Source organism: Crocuta crocuta, unplaced genomic scaffold (assembly GCF_008692635.1).
Source record: "Crocuta crocuta isolate KB4526 unplaced genomic scaffold, BGI_CrCroc_1.0 scaffold32, whole genome shotgun sequence".
NCBI classification, from domain to species: domain Eukaryota; kingdom Metazoa; phylum Chordata; class Mammalia; order Carnivora; family Hyaenidae; genus Crocuta; species Crocuta crocuta.
In genome coordinates, this window is record NW_027529424.1 from 2,466,075 (window position 1) to 2,485,976 (window position 19,902).

Below are 19,902 nucleotides of genomic sequence, written 5' to 3' on the forward strand. Positions count from 1 at the left end.
GCGACAGAAGCCAGTATTAACCAAACGCGCCGTTTTATGTTTTTAAATCTTCCCTCGTAGCAGAGGAGGCTTTTCCTCTGCTCCTACTCGCTTTCAAACTGTTTCCACGGTCATTGTCTCCCAGTACGGCGGCGCTGGGGAGCAGGTACAGCGTCCCGCAGGGTGTAGCGCGGTGGACCCGGGCCAGGGTTTTGGAAAACATTCCCGGCCCTTCCGGCGGGTCGAGGGAAAGTAGGTGGCCCGGGCGCCAAAGGCTGCTGCCAATGCAACTCGCAACTTTTGAAATCAATCCTTTTTGCATCATGCAACGGATGCCACCGCTCCTCGGGTTTGCAACCCCCCACCCCTCCCCCGAGACCANCCCCCGCGCGCCGGGCCGGGAGGCCACCCCATTGTTTCTTTCTGGGGCTTAGGAGCTTGGGGGTAGGGAGGTAGGTATGGGGCTGCGGTTGCACGGTCTCCCGTCCGCGCTTACCGTGCTCCCCGAGCTGTACNTTACATATTCATATCATTGTTTTAAAGGTGTAAACATGCAGCTTTGGGGATGGAGTTGAAGACCTCTTATTATGCAAATATACTCCCCTCCGTTAATTACGATTTTCCCCCAAGCACACCCCCCTCCCCGCGTTTTCTCACCCCCACCCTCCAAGTTTGCAAGGTTCGGATGTATGATGTGTGTCCCTCATTCCATTTGGAATTTTTAAAACTTAAGAGTGCTTTCTGGACTTAAGCTGTTGTAGACATTTGTCCTCTTAAAAATCTGGGGAAATAGAAGTTATGTTTGAAAGGAAGTTAGTCCCCCCCCCCCAGTTCCCCGCCTCTTTTGGGGGGGGTAGTGTTGGAGGTAGGAAAATAACTGGATGCCTCGTGAGTTGGATTTTTTTTCCCCCCTGGTAGGAGTGAGGCGGTGTTAAATGCGAGGCGTTTTGCGAGGAAACGGCTGTTTTGTTCCAAACTCTAGCAAGTCGGGGTGTTCTGGGTCTTTTCCTAACTCTAAAATGGCTTCAGAATTCGCCTCTAGGTAATTTGCTTTGCTCTCCTGCCACCTTCCTCCTGGAGAGGTGGTGTTCTTGGAATTTTGGAAGATTTAGTTCTGTTCAGTTGTAGGCTTCAAACTGAAATGATTGCTCACCCCAGACATGTTTTTTGTGAGGACAGTTTGGATTACCGCCCAAACTCGGGCTTTGTGAGATTTATTTTATTTATTTATTTTGTGTGTATGAGAGAGATTAATTTTAAATGAGTGATGTGGTTCCCAGGGGATAGAAAACTCTATAAAGGGGAATTATGTTCTTAATCATAAATTTTATAGGGGAAACTGACTCTAAAACTTGGGGTGTCTGTAATTCTATGCCCAATAAAGTATCAATCTGGAGGCTGGTCAACCCTGGGAGCCCATGTAAGGTTCTGGTTTAACCTCTAAGACTTCAGACTTAAAAGGGCTTGCTCTAGAAACTTCCAGGGGTACCGAGTACTGTAAGTGCTAGTGATTTAGTACAGTTAACGTTCTCATTTTAGTTCGGCAACCAAACGGAGCAAGCATATTTTGCCCATGATGTGTGTGTACTGGTTTTTTGGGCGGGATGTTTGCTTTCTAGGAAAGAGTACTGCGTTAAACGTTAGAAAACTTTCCACCGCGCTCTCTTGGAGAAAATTAATCGTGGTGTGTTAAACAGCCGTTCCACTTTTCTTTCAAGTTCTGTTCTTTAGTCAGGCTTCCTTAGTTTTGGATCACGTTGTACTTCTGGCTCAGAATGAAAACATGCTTTTTTCTAAAATTGAATTGAGCATCACGAAGAATTTCATCAAATGCGTTTCCGTCCGCGTCCTTTGCCCGCACCGTGGCTAATGGGCATTTTATTTTTCTGTGTGAGACAGCAGAAGATACTGAAAGGTTTTCCAGAAAAGTCACTTTAGCCAAGACTTGATTTCTAAACCGTTGCGCTTCTCGGTTGACAGATGAAGTGACTAGAAGTTTTCTCGTGATGCTGGCCGTCAGAAGAGCCTCTGGGACTTACTGCTCAAGATGGCCTTGTGTCGTGTGCCAGCTGGCCTGCGGTGCCTTCTTGGGGGCGGGGGGGCGGCGTCCTGGCTGCCCATCAGAGCCACAGTCCCAGCAACAGACATCAGAGCTTCCCTAGAAGATGTCTGTGATGGTACAGTCAGTTTTTTCAATGATGTGTTCTGGCCTCTGCATCGCTATAAAGAGCTGTTGTGGCCTCAGATCGGCATATCCCTGTGGCCTGGATGGTTTCAGCTCTTTTCCTACTTCCTGGGCGCTGTGTTGTATTTACTCACTTGATTCTTAGGCACATACTGGTGAGCATTCTTGTAATGTTGTCCGTATGTTTCCATGATGCCTAGGTGGATCTGTAAAGAAACCAGCCGGCTAGGAGAGGGAGGGGAGGAGCCCAGGCGTGAGGTGTGTGCGCCCAAGAACCATGTCTACGCGGGAGTCCTTTAACCCGGAAAGTTATGAATTGGACAAGAGCTTCCGGCTAACCAGATTCACTGAACTGAAGGGCACCGGCTGCAAAGTGCCCCAAGATGTCCTGCAGAAACTGCTGGAATCCTTACAAGAGAACCACTTCCAAGAAGATGAGCAATTTCTGGGAGCCGTGATGCCAAGACTTGGTACGTGAGCCGTTCTTCCTTTCCTCCTTCCCCAAGTACGGCGTCTTGGCTGCAGTTGTAGCCAGTGAGCCAAAAGCCAAATTTCTGTCCTACCATGTTGCCTTTTTTTTTTTTTTTCTTAAATCTAATTTCTGTAAGGATTCAAAGAGCAGAGCAGAGCAATGATAGCTGTGACATTATCGTAACTTGTTTGGAGGAAATACTTGAAAAGCACCAAGGAATGTGCTGTAGCCATTTTTAGGCTCCTAAGCATGCAATTGACACAGTTCTATTACAGTAAAAGCATTTCTTGCTAAATCGAATTTTGTAGTTAGCTGAGGAGTAAGCAGAAACTCCTTTAGGCCTCTGTCCTAAAAGTTTCCTTGTAAAGCCTGCGTTCTCTTCTTTGCCTTAGGAAAGGTGGTGTCTGGGTGTCGCTGTGCGGGGCGTTGAGGGCAGTGCTGGGCTTGGGAGGACTCCCGAGGCTCCTTTGCACTGTGCATTGTTTTGCCGAGCTCCTGTGGGGAGGAGGGAGAAGACTGCACTGAGGCTGTGCTCGACCCTGGATGTCGTCTGGCATCGAGAGTGTGGTGGTGTTGTCTTTACCGAGTTCCTGCTGTTTTCGTGGTTTGCCTCTTCCCAAACACAGAGCTCAGGAATGAATTCTGGGCTACCGGGTATCGTTTGTGAGTTTTTATCGCGTGGTGGGTTAAGGACGCGGCGAAAGCCCGTGATCGCTTTGCCTTTTGAGCGCTTGGCGCGTGTTCCGGGGGCCTGAATGCTTGGTGGTCGTGGCGTGTGACTTGATCCGCTTTCTTACAGAAGGTTTTCATTTCGTTTACTTCCACCCCTTGACTTATTGTGTGGTTCTGTCTTCCCACCCAGCATCCCCCTTTCTTCCCCAAAGAACGCATCAAAGCAGAGCCGCTTTGGGGGGAGGGAGGAAAACCCACACCCCACGCTCTAGGGGCCGCGGGCCGCCTCCCAGGGGTTCGGTGTGAAAGCCGCTCTCGTCTGGCTGATGTCGAAGCACGGAGAAAGCCCACGTGAGGGAGTTGGATCGGCCGTTGGCGTACTTGTCAAGCAGGAAGAATGTACTGAGAAAGCTGTCACATAACTTGGTCGAGGGACAGAAGCTGCCAAATGGGCGAAAAGAAGTGCAGTGAAAACCCCCTGTGTGGAGTGGTAATTCCTCTTTCTCACTTCACTGCGGACCTCGCCGAGCGAGCCGCGCACGGCGGAGCCTTGTGAAAATGGGTCAGATCATTCGCTCCTTCTCTCAGCCCCGTGACGCTCAGGAAGGTCGAGTGAGTCATTCTCTGCCACTTGGTGACGGTCAGGACCTGGAGTCCGTGTCCTCTGGTTCCTCCGCCCACTGTACTGTTTGGCATCGGGTCTGTGAGACCAGCACGCTTGAAGTGAGGAGAGGGGCTGCACCAGCTACAACCTAGCAGTGGCAGAGGGGACAGATGTCAGCAGCGAGGCGAGAGGTAGAAAAAAGCTGTTACGAGAACACAATAGCAAAGGAGTCTAGTCACACAGGGCTTTTGAGAAGTAATTAGAAGCCGTGACCCCTTTCCCAGAGAAATGCACACCCACAAAATTTAGCATTCATGGCATTCTCTAGGGGTAGACGGACCCCACGTTACCAGCAAATGGATGCTGAAAAGAGCGTAGTGTTAAAACCTCGTGTGGAAGTGGTATGTCTAGATAGCCACGACTTTGCTTTGGAATCAGATGTGGATTCGTATCCTGACAACAGTCACTAGTCACTAGTGTTAATCTATGCACGGTCTTACCCCTTCTGAGCGACAGTTTCCCAGTGTGTAAGATGAGATAATGATACTGGGGCGCCTGGGGGGCTCAGTCGGTTAAGCATCCAACTTCAGCTCAGGTCATGATCTCACGGTTCATGGGTTCGAGCCCCATGTCGGCCTCTGCTGACAGCTCAGAGCCTGCAGCCTGCTTCAGATTCTGTGTCTCCCTCTCTCTCTGACCCTCCCCTGCTCACGCTGTCTCTCTCTCTCTCTCTCTCTCAGAAATAAATAAAACATTTTTTAAAAAATTTCTTTGAATGAGATAATGATACTTAACTGTTTGGAGTTGTTGGAAGTGCCAGAAGTTATCAGTGTATGTATATGTACCATGTGGATCTGATTCTAGATATACACATGACATATATGCACACAAGTGTATCTACCTGTTTCTAATTTTTTAAAAATGTTTTATTTAGCTTCAAAATAAAGAACATGAGAGAGAGAGAGAGAGAGAGAGAGAGAGAGAGAATCTGAAGCAGGCTGCAGGCTCTGAACTGCCAGCACAGAGCCCGATGCGGGACTCAAGACTCACAAACTGAGATCATGACCTGAGCCGAAGTCGGTTGCTTAACCGACTGAGCCACCCAGGAGCCCCTATCTGTTTTTAAACTAGAGTGTCCTACCTCCTGGATTCTAAGATGTAACAATTGTTAAATGTACAGTTGTTTATTTAGATGTATGCTAACTAAAGAAGTGTTAAAATCAGTGTTTCTTGCCTGGTACTTAAGAGCTATCAAGTATTGATCACTGCCGGCAGTGGTGGTGGTGTGATCATTGGGGTTATTTTTCTCAATGAAAAGAATTTTCAGTCAGTCTTGCTGAAAGCTTAGAATTCCCCACCACCCACTGATAAGTAAATATACACGGCTCAGTCTGGTTCAGTCTGGTACGTGAGACCTTCTCCACTCTGGCACTTTCCTCTGTTAGCACTTGCCTTTCCCTGGATGTCCCTCTCTCCCCCAGTCACCACGCTGACGTTCCAGAAGAAACGGGATGTGAGCCACGTGTGTAATTTCAAATTTCCGAATCTTTAAAAAAAAAAAAAAATAGCGTCAGAAGAAATTAATTCTAACATATTTGATTTAAACCAATGCATTGTATATAAAAAACATCACTTAAACCCCGTTGATGTAAAACATTACTAATGAGGTGTTGGGTTTTTTGGTAAATAGGCTGCAGTCATCAGTCAGAACGCTCTGGTGCTGCAGAAGTCCTTCACGAATCTAATTTATTATTTAATTTTTTTAATGTTTGTTTATTTTTGAGAGACAGTGTGAGCACGGGAGGGGAAGAGAGAGGGCGACACAGAATCCAAAACAGGCTCCAGGCTCTGAGCCGTTAGCACAGAGCCCGACGTGGGGGCTTGAACCCACCAACCGCAAGACCATGGCCTGAGCTGAAGGTGGACGCTCAACCGACTGAGCCACCCAGGCGCCCCTCAAATTCACTTAATTCAAATTTAGGACTAACCAGATTAGAAACATTTAAAGCCAACGTTCAGCAACTGTGTTCAGCCGGTTTCAGGAGTCCTGCAGTTCACATGAAAATCCCAAAGAAAACCGCGTTTCGCTCTTTTCTAAAGCAGATAGCAACATCCTCAGAATAACTTGGTGGTGGTACGTATTTAGGGAGAGCTCAGCAGCGGCCCTCAGGCGGAATTGCCGGGGGGCGCCGCGCATCCCCCTGGAGAGATGGCTCTCCGCGCACGTTCTCCCCTCCCGCACCTGAGCGCTCGCCACCTGGGCAGCGCGCCCGCTGCCACGGATCCCTGAGACTCGCCCTCCGGACCCTGCCTGGCCATCTAGTGTAGCGGGAACTCGGCCCCACTTCGCAAAGCCTGTGACTCTTTATTAAACGTGGTTTTTGTTTCTGCGTTAGTAATAACGCGTCGGGCCTGTGACTCTGCCTCTGTCGCGTATTTTCTCGTCGTGCCGCAGCTGTTACTCAAGCGAAATGTGAAGGGTGCTCGCGTGTTCATCAGGGTGATGCAGAGAGGACTTGCTCTCGTTCCATTTGGAATTCTGAATGAAGAGGGCACCCCGCTCTTACTTCCTGTGCTGTTTCATCCTGATTCTTTCTCGGCCTTCCGCTGTTCGCTGCGAAGTTGAAATAATCCCAAGGGGGCAGGGCCGGAGGGCATGCTCTGAGGAAAGGCGCAGGAAGGCACTCTGTATGCAGCTCACTTATTGGGAGGGCCGTCTGGATTTGAGAATACCTGCGTATTATCTTTCTAAATGTTTAGGGGCGCCTGGTGACTCAGTCGGTTGAGCATCCGACTTCGGCTCAGGTCACGATCTCACAGTTTGTGGGTTCAAGCCCTGCGTCGGGCTCTGTGCTGACAGCTCGGAGCCTGGAGCCTGCTTTAGATTCTGTGTCTCCCTCTCTCTGACCCTTCCCTGCTCAAGCTCGCTCGCTCGCTCTCTCTCAGAAATAAATCAAAAACATTTTTAAAAAGTTTAATGTTTAGATACAGTTTTTTTAAATTAATTTTATGTTTTGAGAGAGGCTGGGGAAGAGGGAGGAAGAGAATCTGAAGCAAGCTTCGCACTCAGTGCAGAGTCCCGCACTCACTGGGTCTGATCATGGCCTGAGCTAAAATCAAGAGTCGGATGCTTAACTGACTGAGCCACCCAGGTGCCCCTAGAAACAATTTTTAATAAATTGAAATGCTTCCTACAGGTTTGTTTAGCAAAATATTTTTCCCTGTTGATAATGCAACTTAGTAAAGGTGACATTTACAAGTTTTCCACAAGAGGAGTAACGTGAAATGTTAAACTTTCCTCTTAAAAAATGCCTTTGGGAACCTGTGTAATAGATCGCGTAGGTACCACAGGATGTACTTGCGTGACTGGAAACATTGAATACCTGTTCCAGATTTGTCCTTCTCCTTGGCTCTTTTTTAAAAATTATTTATTTGAATAATTTTACACCCACATGGAGCTTGAACTCATGACCCTGAACTGAAGAGTCTCATGCTTTTCTGACTGAGCCAGCTAGGCACCCCCTTTCTCTCTCTCTCTTTTTTTTTTTTTTTTTTTTTTGGTCATTATTTATTGACTGAGATGGAGAAGGTAATAGTAACAATAAATAGTAACATTTATTTTTGGGACAGCGCAAGCAGGGGAAGGGGGAAGGAAGTGAGGAGGACAGAGGATCCCAAGCGGGCTCTGCACTGATAAGTTGACAGCAGTGAGCGTGACAGGGGCCTCGAACTCACGAACCGCAAAATCATTACCTGAGCTGAAGTCAGATGTTTAGCTGACTGGGCCACTCAGGTGCCCCATGACATTTTTTTTTTATACGTATAAAAGATTTTACCGATTTTCTGTCGGGGAAGATGGAGTAATTGCCTGAAGATGGACTCAAGAAAGCGCCTATGGATTAGACACCCCAAGTTCCACTTATGCTTTCTCATCTTCACAGAAGTTCTCTGTGGTGCCAGTCACGTGACACAGTGATAGGAAGGGAAAATTTCCATTCGAAGTATCATTAAAGTCTAAAAATTGTACCACATAGAAGACGAGTCTTCATGACTAACAAATTTTATTCTCACTTTCTATCTTAAGCTAGTGATGCTTCACGTTTATTTCAGTTAATGCTTCTTGATAGGAAACATTCCGTGTTATACCCGCCCGTTCTCCTCAGAGCACAAGTGGTGCGAACTGAAACGGCTTTTCCATTGGATTTTTGGGTGACGGTAACTTTCATCTTTGCAGGCATCGGAATGGATACTTGTGTCATTCCTTTGAGGCACGGCGGTCTTTCTTTGGTTCAAACCACGGATTACATTTATCCCATCGTCGATGACCCTTACATGATGGTGAGTTTGACCCCGGTGCGTTGTCACACCGGGCACTGCTTGTTGGTTGGTGGGGCTGTGGTTGGGGTTGTTTTTGTCACACCCAGACTGTGGTCATCCTGCCCTGCCTGGACTCCTGTGCTTGGAGCCAGCGGGTCTGTGCCCTGCTCACACTTGCGGCAGACGTGGGAGCCCCTCTCTGTGTATCTGCGCGAACACGTGGTCTCAGCGCGTCTGGTGACTGACCTGTTTGTGGTTTTCTTCTTTCTTTCTTTCTCTCTCTGACATTTACCGACTCCACCCCTGTGTTTCAGGCTTTGAGGTGTTACCATACCCTGTAGGAGGACTGATCCTAGATGGTTCCTTCTGGAAGTAAACAGCTTAGCATTTCCCCACAGTTAAGCGTCTTGACCCTTCATTCTGATTCTGGTCACTGTCCACCTCGGTGTGTTAGGTGCCGCCGTGTAGAACACATACCCGAACTGCTGCGTTGAAGCTTGTAGCTACTGATGGTGGCCCACCCAGATGTATTATCCACTGGTTCTGTGCGTGCTTACGCCGGCAACCCCGTGGTCCAACCAACTTGAACCCCCTACCCTCCCGGACAAGGAGCTGATGAAGCAACCGGAAACGTCCCGTTGTTAGGAAATGGTCCTCCCTGTGTGCCGTGGTCACTGGAATCAAGCCACACACATAATGACTTAGGCCATGAGACAGCTAAGTGGCGGAAGAGGAAGGTCACCTCAGGTGCCAACGACAAGCATACAGTTTTCTGGAAACCAGGTCCGGCCTCTGCATGTCTGTCTGTTCTCCTGAGCAGTATTCCTGAGCCTGAACTGTGCCAGCCCCAGGCGCCCCACCTCGCCAGAGCACAGGTGGCTAGGACCAGAATTCATCCTTTATCCGTCATCTCTAACAGCAAGTGAGAGAGCCCAGGACAGAAGGGACAGATTGCCGCAGCTCTGAGCACTGGCAGACACCCCAGGGTGCAAAACACCTGTGGCCCTTGCTGTTGTGACTTCCGAGCTCACTGCCGATGGGCCAGGAAGTTGTAAGAAAACTTCAACAAGCCATGAACCAGCTGCTGAAAATGATAATACTTGGGAGTTTGATTATCCTTATCTCAGAAGAAAATTTTGTTATTTTTTTCCTTCATTGTCTAGAAATGACAATTTAACATTTATGTATTTTTTAAAATTTTATTTCCAAGTCATCTCTATACCCATCGTGAGGGTCAGACTCACAACTTTGAGATCAAGAGTTGCATGCTCTACCAGCTGAGCCACCCAGGCGCCCTGACAGCTGCTATTTAAAAAACCTCCAGTGGTGATAAAAAAAAAATCTTATTACATTTCTATTGAATTATTTTAAAGTCCTTATTAAATAATTTAGTTCACTGGAAACACTTTTTTTTAATCTCTTCTGTTTTTTGATTTCTCAACCAAGATGTTTTTCCTGTTTACCTTCTATAGCCTCGAAAAGAAACTACCAGAATTTCTCTCTCCCTGTATTATAAAAAAAGTCTTCTCTATAACCAGTAAAGTCAACATATTTTTAGCGTCTGTTTAGGACACATGGCCGTTTCCAAGATTGCTTTAGGACAGCTGTTCTCAGACTTTCTCGTTCTGCAGCTCTCCTTCCAGACCCCGCAGCTCCAGCCTTCCTCGCCCCAGCCCCTGCCCCCAACCCCCCGTTCCCATCTACAGACACGGCAGACTTCTCCCAGTATTTTAGAACAGGGAAGAACATGGAAGTTACTTGTTCTGTAGGAATGTCTGAGAAAGACTGAAGGAATGGCCTCGTGGCTCTGTGACTGAATGAAGGACACAGAAAACGGGGACCACATCGCTGGAAAGTCCCTGGGTTCTGGGACGTGCTCTGTAGGCACACACGGAAAGTCCCTTGCGTGTCCCTTCTCATGCCTCCCCTCTCTTCCAGGGCAGGATAGCATGTGCCAATGTCCTCAGCGACCTCTACGCGATGGGGGTCACGGAATGCGACAATATGCTGATGCTCCTTGGAATCAGTAACAAGATGACGGACAGGGTAAGTAGCGTGTTGTGTCAGGGGCGTCACTTGACTGGCTAGCCCTTCGTCCCCCGTCCGTAAGCGAGGCGGCCAGGCAGCACGGCTTTCGTGCTCTGTCAGGCTCCCCGTTTATTTTTTGGCAGCTATCCGTGAATTAAAATAGAGAGTCTGGCCTATTCTTATTTTCATTTCCACCACCTGCTTCCCGTTCTCTTCCAGGTAGACCGAAGCCAAGGCAGTCATATGTGTTTGCTTTGATAGAGTCTAGGCCACAGTCGTGGCAGCTCTGTGCCGGGCGTGTGGACCGGGCCAGCCTTACAGACCCACGGCTTGTGGCACGCGGGCCAGCCCCTGCCGCGGCTTGCTGGTCAGGTCGCTGATGTGGACGGGGAAGAGACGGGCGTCATGTGTCTCTGTGGCTCACTCAGCAGTGTCTGTGGCCTTGCCGCCAGTGCCTGTTGTTTGACACAGAGAGGGTTTTGTTTAGATCGTTTCTGTCCCCTCAGGAGAAGTTTTGCTCTCCTCCTATAAACTAAAGTTTTCAGGAGGTCCTTTTCTGCCCCCATGGCATGCACTTGGGTCCTGACGTAACAGGCTCTGGAGAAAGGCCTGTGGGTGCATATTAAGCTGGTTTTGGAGGTCTTTTAAATTTTATTTTTATTTTTTTATTTTTTATTTTTTTAAATATTTTTATTTATTTCTAGGAGAGATAGAGACAGCGTGAGCAGGGGAGGGTCAGAGAGAGAGGGAGAAACAGACTCTGAAACAGGCTCCAGGCTCTGAGCCGGCAGTCAGCACAGAGTCCGACGCGGGGCTCGAACCCACGAACCGCGAGATCATGACCTAAGTGAAAGTCGGACGCTCAACCGACTAAGCCACCCAGGCGCCCCTAATTTTATATTTTTAAAGCTAGTCTTGGAATTCTTTGGGACCATGTAAGGAGCTGGCTCAGATTTAGGGCAGACCTCTGTAAGGAGTCATTTTCCAGTTTTTAATTCTCTGCTGTCCAGACTTCATTCACATTGTATCCTAGAACAACTTCTAACTTTTGATAAAATGGCTACAATGTAAATTCTTCCTACTTCTTTCTGTTACCCTCCAGGACTTCTTTTAGGGTTTTATAATCTTTTATTATTTTTTTAAAAAACGTTTTAATGTTTTTATTTATTTGAGAGAGAGAGAGACTGAGCGCGAGCAGGGGAGGGGCAAAGAGAGGGAGACAGAATCTGAAGCAGGCTCCAGGCTCCGAGCTGTTAGCACAGAGCCCGATGACGGACTCAGACTCGTGAATCACGAGATCACGACCTGAGCCGAAGTTGAACACTTAACCGACTGAGCCACCAAGGCGCCCCTAAATCTTTTATAATAACTACAAGGATAGATTTTCTTAATTGGGTTTTGAACTGAATTATGTGACGTTTAATTTGTGTTCTTTTAAACCGTAGGAAAGGGATAAAGTGATGCCCCTAATTATACAGGGTTTTAAAGACGCAGCTGAGGAGGCAGGGACGTCTGTGACGGGCGGCCAAACAGTGTTAAACCCCTGGATTGTTTTGGGAGGAGTGGCTACAACTGTCTGCCAGCCCAACGAATTTATCATGTAAGTTGATTTTTGTTTCACGTCACCTGCCTGCTTCCCCTTTTTCATTTTTTGATAAAGGTGTATTGAGATATGAATTCACACCCTATACAGCTCACGCGCTTAGAGCACAGAGATCCGTGGTCGTTGGTATACTCACAGGGGTTGCGCTTCCATCACCAGAGTTGATTTTAGGACATTTCATCAGGCCAGCTAGAAACCCGGCCTCCTTCAGTGTCCCGTCTCATTCCCCTGCCCCTCCCCCTGGCTTCTGTCATTTCACATAATGGTAGCATGGTAGTTTTGAGGTTCATCCATCTTGTAGCATGTATCAGTCCCTTATTCCTGTTTTCTTAAGAGTTCTAGATTTTTTTAAATACATATTTAAGTAATCTCTATACCCAGTGCGGGGCTTGAATTCGTGACCCCGAGATCAGAAGTCACTCACCCTTCTGACTGAGCCAGCCAGGCACCCCTTAGGTTTTATTTATTAAAGGACAATTTATTTAACATAATTTCACATCACATAAAATTGAACTTTTTTAACATATGTACTTCATTGGTTTTCATTTCCACAAGGTTGTGCGCCCATCGCGACTGTCCAGTACCAGAACATGTTGATCACTGCAGAAAGAAACCCTGTGTCTTTAAGTGGTCTCGCTCAGTTCCCTCCCAGCCCTGGGGCCCGGAAACCACTGACCTCCTTTCTGTTTTGTGAATTTGCCCATTGTAGACATTTGTTTGTTCACAGTTGATGGACCTTTGGGTTGTTACCACCTGTTAACAAATGATGCGGCCTTGAACTTTTGTGTGGACGTGCACTCCACTTCCCACGGCCACACACCTGAGAGTTGCCGGGTCCGGTGGCAGCTGTGTGTTGTGAGCACCCACCCCACTGGTTTCCCAGCAGAGACGTGGGTTTACACTGAAGGCGGCAGCTTGGGAGAGCGTCCACGTGCTCGCGGGGCCCGGTTCTTGTCTGCACACGATGGGAGGCGCCTCCTGGGTGGGAGGTGCTGTGTCCCTGGGTGACATTGGCGGTTCCTTGGAAGCTAATGATACGAGCATCTTTTCATGCGTTTTCTGGCCATTTCTAGATCTTGGGGAAGATTCTCTCCCCTTCTCTCTCTCTTTCTCTCAGATTCTCTCTTAATACAAATTGTTAACTTTTCACGTTTGACACCTTGTTAAGAAAAGCCACTGTGTCCTGTTTTATGAAGGATTCGAAACTCCATTTGTTGACCTTTTTGTGAGTAAGTACTGTTAGGCACTGCGTTTGCATGGTTCAGAGTTCAAGAGATCTAGAAAGATGTACAGTGCAGAGCCCCTCCCCCATTCCTTATCACCAGTTTCCCTTCCTGAACGAAGCAACCACTTTTTCCCATTTTTAACCAGTTTACTATGGACGTTTAGATTATTTTCAGGTATTGTGAATTGTAAATGGTACTTCAGCGTGTAACCTTATACATAGAGCATTTTGCATGTGTGTAGCTCTTGGTAAGAAATTTTTCAAAATAGAATTGCCAGGTCCAGTGTGTGTGCAGAGCGGCTGCAGTGGATCTCCCCAGGCCGCCCTCGGCTCTGCCGGCAATGAATGGGGCGCCACGTTCCCCGAATCCTCACTGGCGGTGGCGTCACAGACCTCTTGTTCTTTGCCAGTCCGTTTGGTGGCTTAAACCTTAATTCTTCGTGAGTAAAGTTGAGCATATTTTTCATATATTCATGTCTTTTGCCCATTTTTTAATTGATGGGAGCTCCTTTTAGAGACATTATCTGACGGCTTTCATGTTAAGGGTCTTGCCTTTTACTTCTATCAGGGTTTTATTTTCCTGTCGTTTTTATTGGCAGTTCTCAGACTTTCCCCATAGAGAGGACAGAAGACCCTGAAAGTCCATCTGCCTCACACATTGCAGCTTTTCGGTAGAAAAAGCACTAAGCCATTGCAGAAATGAGAGAGGGAAAATAATAAAACAAGTTTCAACGGATTTTCTTGGTCAACAGCATGTATGTTTAGTTTGTAAAATAGGAATGAGCATATACATATGATTATATTTCATAAAATAGTGCCCATAAACTTAAAAATAACCCATTAGTTTTATTGCGTGTAACTTGTTGATAGTAATTTTTATAGGTTGCACATGATCTGGGATGTGCAAGTACGTATAAGGGTTGAGGTGTGGCTGAGTCAGAATTGAAGACTCTTTATGTCTTAAGGTCTAGTGTTTGGAAAATGAGTTTCTTGTGAACTGTTAGAGAACTAACAGTTTTCAGACTTAGCAGCGGATAGAAATCTAGGAGGAGTTGGGGAGCCATTTGGTGATTTTAAGTCTGTGCCTCAGGCTTTGTCATCGACGTGGGTGAGTGAGTGAGTCGTCTGTCGTGGGAGGAGAGAGCAGCTGGGTGAGCCGGGACGGGACGGGAGCCTCCCGTAGTGAGGCTGCAGCAGAGTGGGGGTTGGCTTGGGAGATCGCTCTTCGTGTTTTCAGTGTTTGCCTTCTGAAAGACGGAACCATCGGACGCCCGGGTACCTCGGTCACTTAAGGGTCCGGCTCTTGATTTCCGCCCAGGTCATGACCTCACGGTTCGTGAGTTTAAGCCCTGCTGACAGCACGGAGCCTGCCTGGGTCTCTCTCCCGGTCGCGAGCACTCTCTAAATAAACTTAAAAAAAAAAAAAAAAAGCCCAGGCACAGCCAAGGATTGTGTCTGGGGCCAGGTAGGAAACTTAACTGCTGAACAGTGTGAGTTTGAGAACCCCCAGATTTCAGCCATGTCCCACCGCGTCTCTGCCTTACTAGGGCTTGCGAAACTCAGCCCTGGTGAAGAAGTCTTGCGGCCCCAGAACCACGGTGGGTCTGTGCTGAGATTCACACACGAGCGGGGCTGAAGCCTAAGTGACTTGCTTCTTCGTACACTTTTCGGGGGCGGAGGGGCGGCCCTGTGGGTAACAGGCACACTCCTCGCGCCTCGGTTCGGCAGCGTTTCTGGCCCAGCCGTCGCCTCCGCGCTGAGTTGTGAGGTTCTGCCCCCTGCTGCTGTGTGTCTTAAATTAGAGGAAGCGCCGCACAGATACATCATTACCAGTCTCTTCTTGCTCCGCTTCTGCCGATAGTCATAGTGAGTCTGTCTCTTCCGTGACCCAGACTAGAACCTGCCCTGTTCTCTTCTCCAGGCCAGATAACGCGGTACCGGGGGACGTGCTTGTGCTGACGAAGCCCCTGGGGACGCAGGTGGCCGTGGCCGTGCACCAGTGGCTCGATATCGTGAGTGAAACGCCGCCTGCCATCGCGGTGGGGGGGGTGTTGCAGCGCATGTTGGGGACTGTGGCAGTTGTCGGGGTGGAGACCAGGGCACTCCCCTCGCACCTCCGGTCGGTCGGTTGCACGTCTCCCTATCTGCTAGCCCCCGAGTTCGCTTCTCGAGAAGCTGTGCCTGGTCCAGAGCGAGCACGGCGTCTCGCCCAGGAGTGAGCCCACTCCCTTGCACGTGTTTGCACACATCGCAGACCCAGATCCTCCGCATGGCTTCAGTCTGTCTTCTCGAAGTGGTCGCACTGCCAGCGAGTGTGTTATCACCCACATCCTTACGGAAATTCTAGAAACTATCTGTTGTCCTTTAGTAAGGACTGTTCCTCGTATTAAATGCTTTACCCTTTGTGTCTGAAGCATCACTAAAAAAAATAGGAGAATGTATGGAAAGTGTTGTGTTTGGGGTATAAATATGGGCACGGTTGTTGACAATTTAAATTATTTTAGTCTTGAGGTTTCTGGTTGTTGGGATTATTGTGTCTTTTTAAAACTAATTAGTAACTCAAAACATTTTGATAAATGTTTATGTCATGGAGGAAGCATCTAGAATATGAAGATATTTATCCTGAGTTACTTTTCCACGGAGCTATAATCATACTTCATTTAAGAATTTTCTCCTTGCCGTAACAATTCAAAAATTAATATGGTTGTGGCCTGGCCTCACATATCATGGTGCTTTTCATTTCTGCAACTGTCATCTGAACTACCATTCTTGAGAAACAGTTGACAAAGAATAATAATTTTATGTTATTTATCAACCAGCTATATCTTCCGTGACCCAGCAGGGTACAGAAACTCTCTAAGCCACATTCTTTAGTTCTGTTTCCCTTCCGTCCTGATGAGGGGAGGTCTCCCGCCAGGTGCGGTCACCTGTACTTGGGGTTGGAAGCCATCACAGTCCAGTGACCACAGTGACTTTCCATACGGCCACCCGGGTCTGAGTAATTCAGCGAGGTTGCTGGGAGCAGGGGAGGCCAAGGAGCCTGCAGGATGCGGGGTTTGGGACCCCGCTCCCTCCCCCCTAACCTGACCCCCCCTGTCCTTTTTTTTTTTTTTTTAATGTGCAGAATTGACAGAAGCAGGATATAAAGATTATGTAACAGCATAGTACCCTCTCAAGGTCAGAAGCAACCCAAGCTTATACTGTCCTGTGTCTGTGTGTATGAGAATACTCTATTTTGTGCAGCAAGAGAATGAGGAGTAGAAAACCCTGGGAAGTTGTTAGCTCNNNGGGGGGTGGGGGGGGCGGGGAGCTGGAGGCCGAGGGCAGATCACAGAGGCGGACTTCAGTTACTGCACTGGGGGGTAGCTTATCGGGTATTATGAAAACCAAATGAATGCCTGAATGATGGCTGCTAACAGAGTATGATGATAGTGTGTCATGAGCCCAGGTTGTGATGCTAGATTCTTTGGAAACCAGACGGAGGAGAAAAGGGAAGTCTCTTTTCCCCTGACCTTCGTGACCTCCCCTGTGGTCACCCAAGGCCGTCCTTGGGGTATGTGCAGTCGAAGCTGTTTTTTTTCTTTCATTTTAAGTTTATTTTTGAGAGAGAGCGAGCGAGCAAGAGAGAGTGCTCAGATGCATGCACGAATGGTGTAGGGGCAGAGAGAGGGAGACAGAATCCCAAGTAGGCTCGATCCCAAGAACTGTGAGACCACGACCCAAGCCAAAAGCAGGAGTGGGTCACTCAGCTGACAGAGCCACCCCGGCGCCCCGAAGCTGTTTTCGTATTTGATTGTCCATCCAGATGGCTTCATGCAGAGTTTAGGTAAAGTCAATAAAAGTATAATTTATGAAAATGAAAGCCATCGGCTTAGGAGAGGAGGTGGGGAGGAGGAGCAGAGGACCCTTGGGCCTGTTCACCGTGTGGCCTGTGCGCCGGCGCAGGCAAGAACAGCACCGGTGTCAGCACAGCCTCACTCCGCGCGCTGTGGCCACGGGTCCTGCTGGCTTTCCGTGGCCAGCCAACTGCAGTCCCGGACCACGGAAGCGGGGAGTCGAGAACAGGAAAGACTGCATGAGTCCCTGCCTGACGGGGCACCTGAGCCACTAGTCACAAGAGGAAGTTGGGAAACGTAAGCTTTGTGTACAAAATTAGATCAGCGAACCCTCCAGAAGATGACAAAGGGAAAAACACACTCCTCCAGTGATTGGAAGCTTACTCACATTCTTTCCCTCTCTTTTCCTCCCGACCTCTGTTCCCGTTACTAGCCTGAAAAATGGAATAAGATCAAACTAGTGGTCACGCAGGAGGATGTAGAGCTGGCGTACCAGGAGGCAATGATGAACATGGCAAGGCTCAACAGAACAGGTAGGGCCGGAGGCCTGTCTCTGGCGGGGTCCGCCGGGGGGGAGTTTCGGCCACACGGCCGCGTACGGACTCGGCCAGAACCGCAGACCCTGCTGTGGGCGCCTGGTTTAGTGCCGTGGGTCACTAGCGGGAATCCAGGCGCACTGTGTGTCCCTGACAGATCGCATTTTATACGTGACTTGCCTTCGAGAAAATGGATGACTGAGGACAGGGCGAAACAGGACGTCAGACGAGGTCGTGAGTGCACAGCTCTCCCTGCAGCCCGCCTTCCTCTGAGCCTGGGGTGCCAGGGCGCTGTGGCTGCACCGGCACCTCTGTTCCCCCGAGTCCTTAGACCCCCTCAGGGTGACAGCGGTGCCGGGCGCAGAGAAGAGCTGAGGCCATATGTTCTCTCTATTCCTTCCAGTCCTAAATTTCTGTGATTATGGGCAGCATTGACTTCCTCTGTACCCCAGTTAAATGGAAATTAAATTTAGATAGTGTTTTTTAAAACTATTTGACTTATCGGGGTGCCTGGGCGGCTCCATCTGTTAAGAGTCTGACTCGATTGCAGCTCAGGTCATGATCCCAGGGTCAAAGGGTCGAGCCCCATGTCTGGCTCCGTACTAAGCATGGAGCCTGCTTAAGATATTCTCTCTCTCTCTCTCTCTCTCTCTCTCTGTCTCTCTGTCTCTCTCTCTCCCCCCCTCCCCCCCCTCTCCCTCCCTCCAAAAAAAAAAAAAAAAAGTATTTGGCTTATTATTTCAAGGTGTTCTCATTGTTATTTAATTCCCACATTTGTGTGTATAAACAAGTAATGGTATGCATAATTTTTTGTCTACATTTCTTATCTAGCTTCCTAATACAAAATGTAATAATAACGGTTGCCATTTATTTAGTAATTATTGTGTATCAGGAACTTGACCTACTTTCCTGTTTAATTCTTAGGACAACCTTATAAGGCAGCTACTAACTTCTTCAGGGTCACATAGCTAATCCGTGGGGACCTAGGATGTGAAACTACTGCTTATAACGCTTTTTAGTATTATCGTCTATTCTGTTCTGACCAATTTAGTAAGAAATTGAGGTTATTTCACAGTCTCGGCATGGTAATTGAGTGAATACTTTGGTACTACACTAAGTTTTAAAAACAGATTAAAAGAGGAAAGGAGCACCTGGGTGACTGAGTTGGTTAAGCGTCCTATTTTGGCTCCAGTCATGATCTCACAGTTCGTGGGTTCAAGCCCCACTTTAGGCTCTGTGCTGACAGCTCAGATAGATCCTGGAGCCTGCTTCGGACTCTGTGTCTCCCTCTCTCTCCCTCCCCCCTGCTCATGCTGTCTCTCTCCGTCTCTCAAAAATAAATGATTAAAACAATTTAAAAAATAAAGTAAAACAAGAAAGTTCCAGAAGCAGAATTCATCTTCCGCAGAGCAGCAAGGCTTGCCGAAGGAATTCATAGAGTTCAAGCATCTTATACTCCCCTTTTTCCTGCCTTTCACGTGTAGATAGAAAATACCAGGCATAGTGGATAATTAAGAAGGAAGCTCTTCTCGTGGGTCTTTGCAGTCCTAACCCCTCACGTGCCAGAGGCACTCTCTTTAGCAAAGCATCTGTGCAGATGATTTGGAGGCAGAGCAGCATTTAGAACGTCAGCTCCAGGAGGGCCCAGAGACTTACTTGTTTGGTTCACCGTGGTGTCCCCGGAGCTTGGAGGAGCGCGCGAGAGGTACTCGCTACAGTGAACGAGCTAACTTTGCCACCTGCTAGCTTTCTTTTTGGTACTTCATGGATATTTTCTTTTCACAATTCTGTGACTTGGATCCAGTTTCTTCCCTTTGACCTGAAAGGAAGCACCTAAGTACAGGCAGATCCTGTTCTCAATCCCAAATCTGTCTAACTACAAAAATTGCCCTTTCTCCAGAACCACAAATTCCATCAACATAAACCATTGATGGAAATGTATACTAGTGATCTTGCTCCTCCTTAATTGCATGCTGTAAGGACTTGGGTTGTGGGGAGTCTCATCCTGGAACTTTGAAGATGAAGTTCAAAAATCTTTTCCTTAAAAATCACTCTTCATTCAGTTTTTCTGAGTTCCCTGAGCAAGCGGCCAGAAGCCGATTTGCATGAATGTTCTTGTCCTGTCCCCTCTCTCCTTCAGTTTCCCCCAAATGACTGAATCAAATAGATGTGATACATAAGCCAACGAACTCTTCAGTTATTTAAAAAAAGAAGAAGAAATGGTGGGGTTAACCAGGGGGTCTTAAAACATCTTGTCTGAAACTCTGAGTTACTTCAAAATGTGACAGTATGGGGCACCTGGGTGGCTCCGTTAAGGGTCCAACTCTTGATTTCCGCTCCAGTCATGACCTCACGGTTCCAAGATGGAGCCTTGCACTCGAAGTGCAGAGCTCAGTTGGGATTCTCTCTCTGCCCCTCCCCAGCTCGCATGCAAGGGCACGTGCC

The 19,902-nt window shown here is 48.0% G+C and overlaps 1 protein-coding gene across 5 annotated transcripts in view; it reads left to right on the plus strand.

Moving 5' to 3' along the window:
* The first annotated feature begins 357 nt into the window (after positions 1–357).
* Positions 358–19,902, plus strand: part of SEPHS1 (selenophosphate synthetase 1) — a 31,065-nt gene continuing 11,520 nt past the window's right edge. For 2 of the 5 annotated variants that reach the window (XM_077758487.1, XM_077758486.1), the window contains exons 1-6: positions 1,043–2,634; positions 8,147–8,250; positions 10,168–10,275; positions 11,703–11,857; positions 15,007–15,097; positions 17,355–17,454. In XM_077758487.1, the coding sequence (XP_077614613.1) occupies positions 2,442–2,634; positions 8,147–8,250; positions 10,168–10,275; positions 11,703–11,857; positions 15,007–15,097; positions 17,355–17,454 (751 nt within the window). In that variant the 5' untranslated portion in view covers positions 1,043–2,441. Of the gene's footprint in view, positions 432–1,039; positions 2,635–8,146; positions 8,251–10,167; positions 10,276–11,702; positions 11,858–15,006; positions 15,098–17,354; positions 17,455–19,902 lie in introns of those variants that run through there. The other 3 variants (XM_077758483.1, XM_077758484.1, XM_077758485.1) reach the window with 3 other exon arrangements.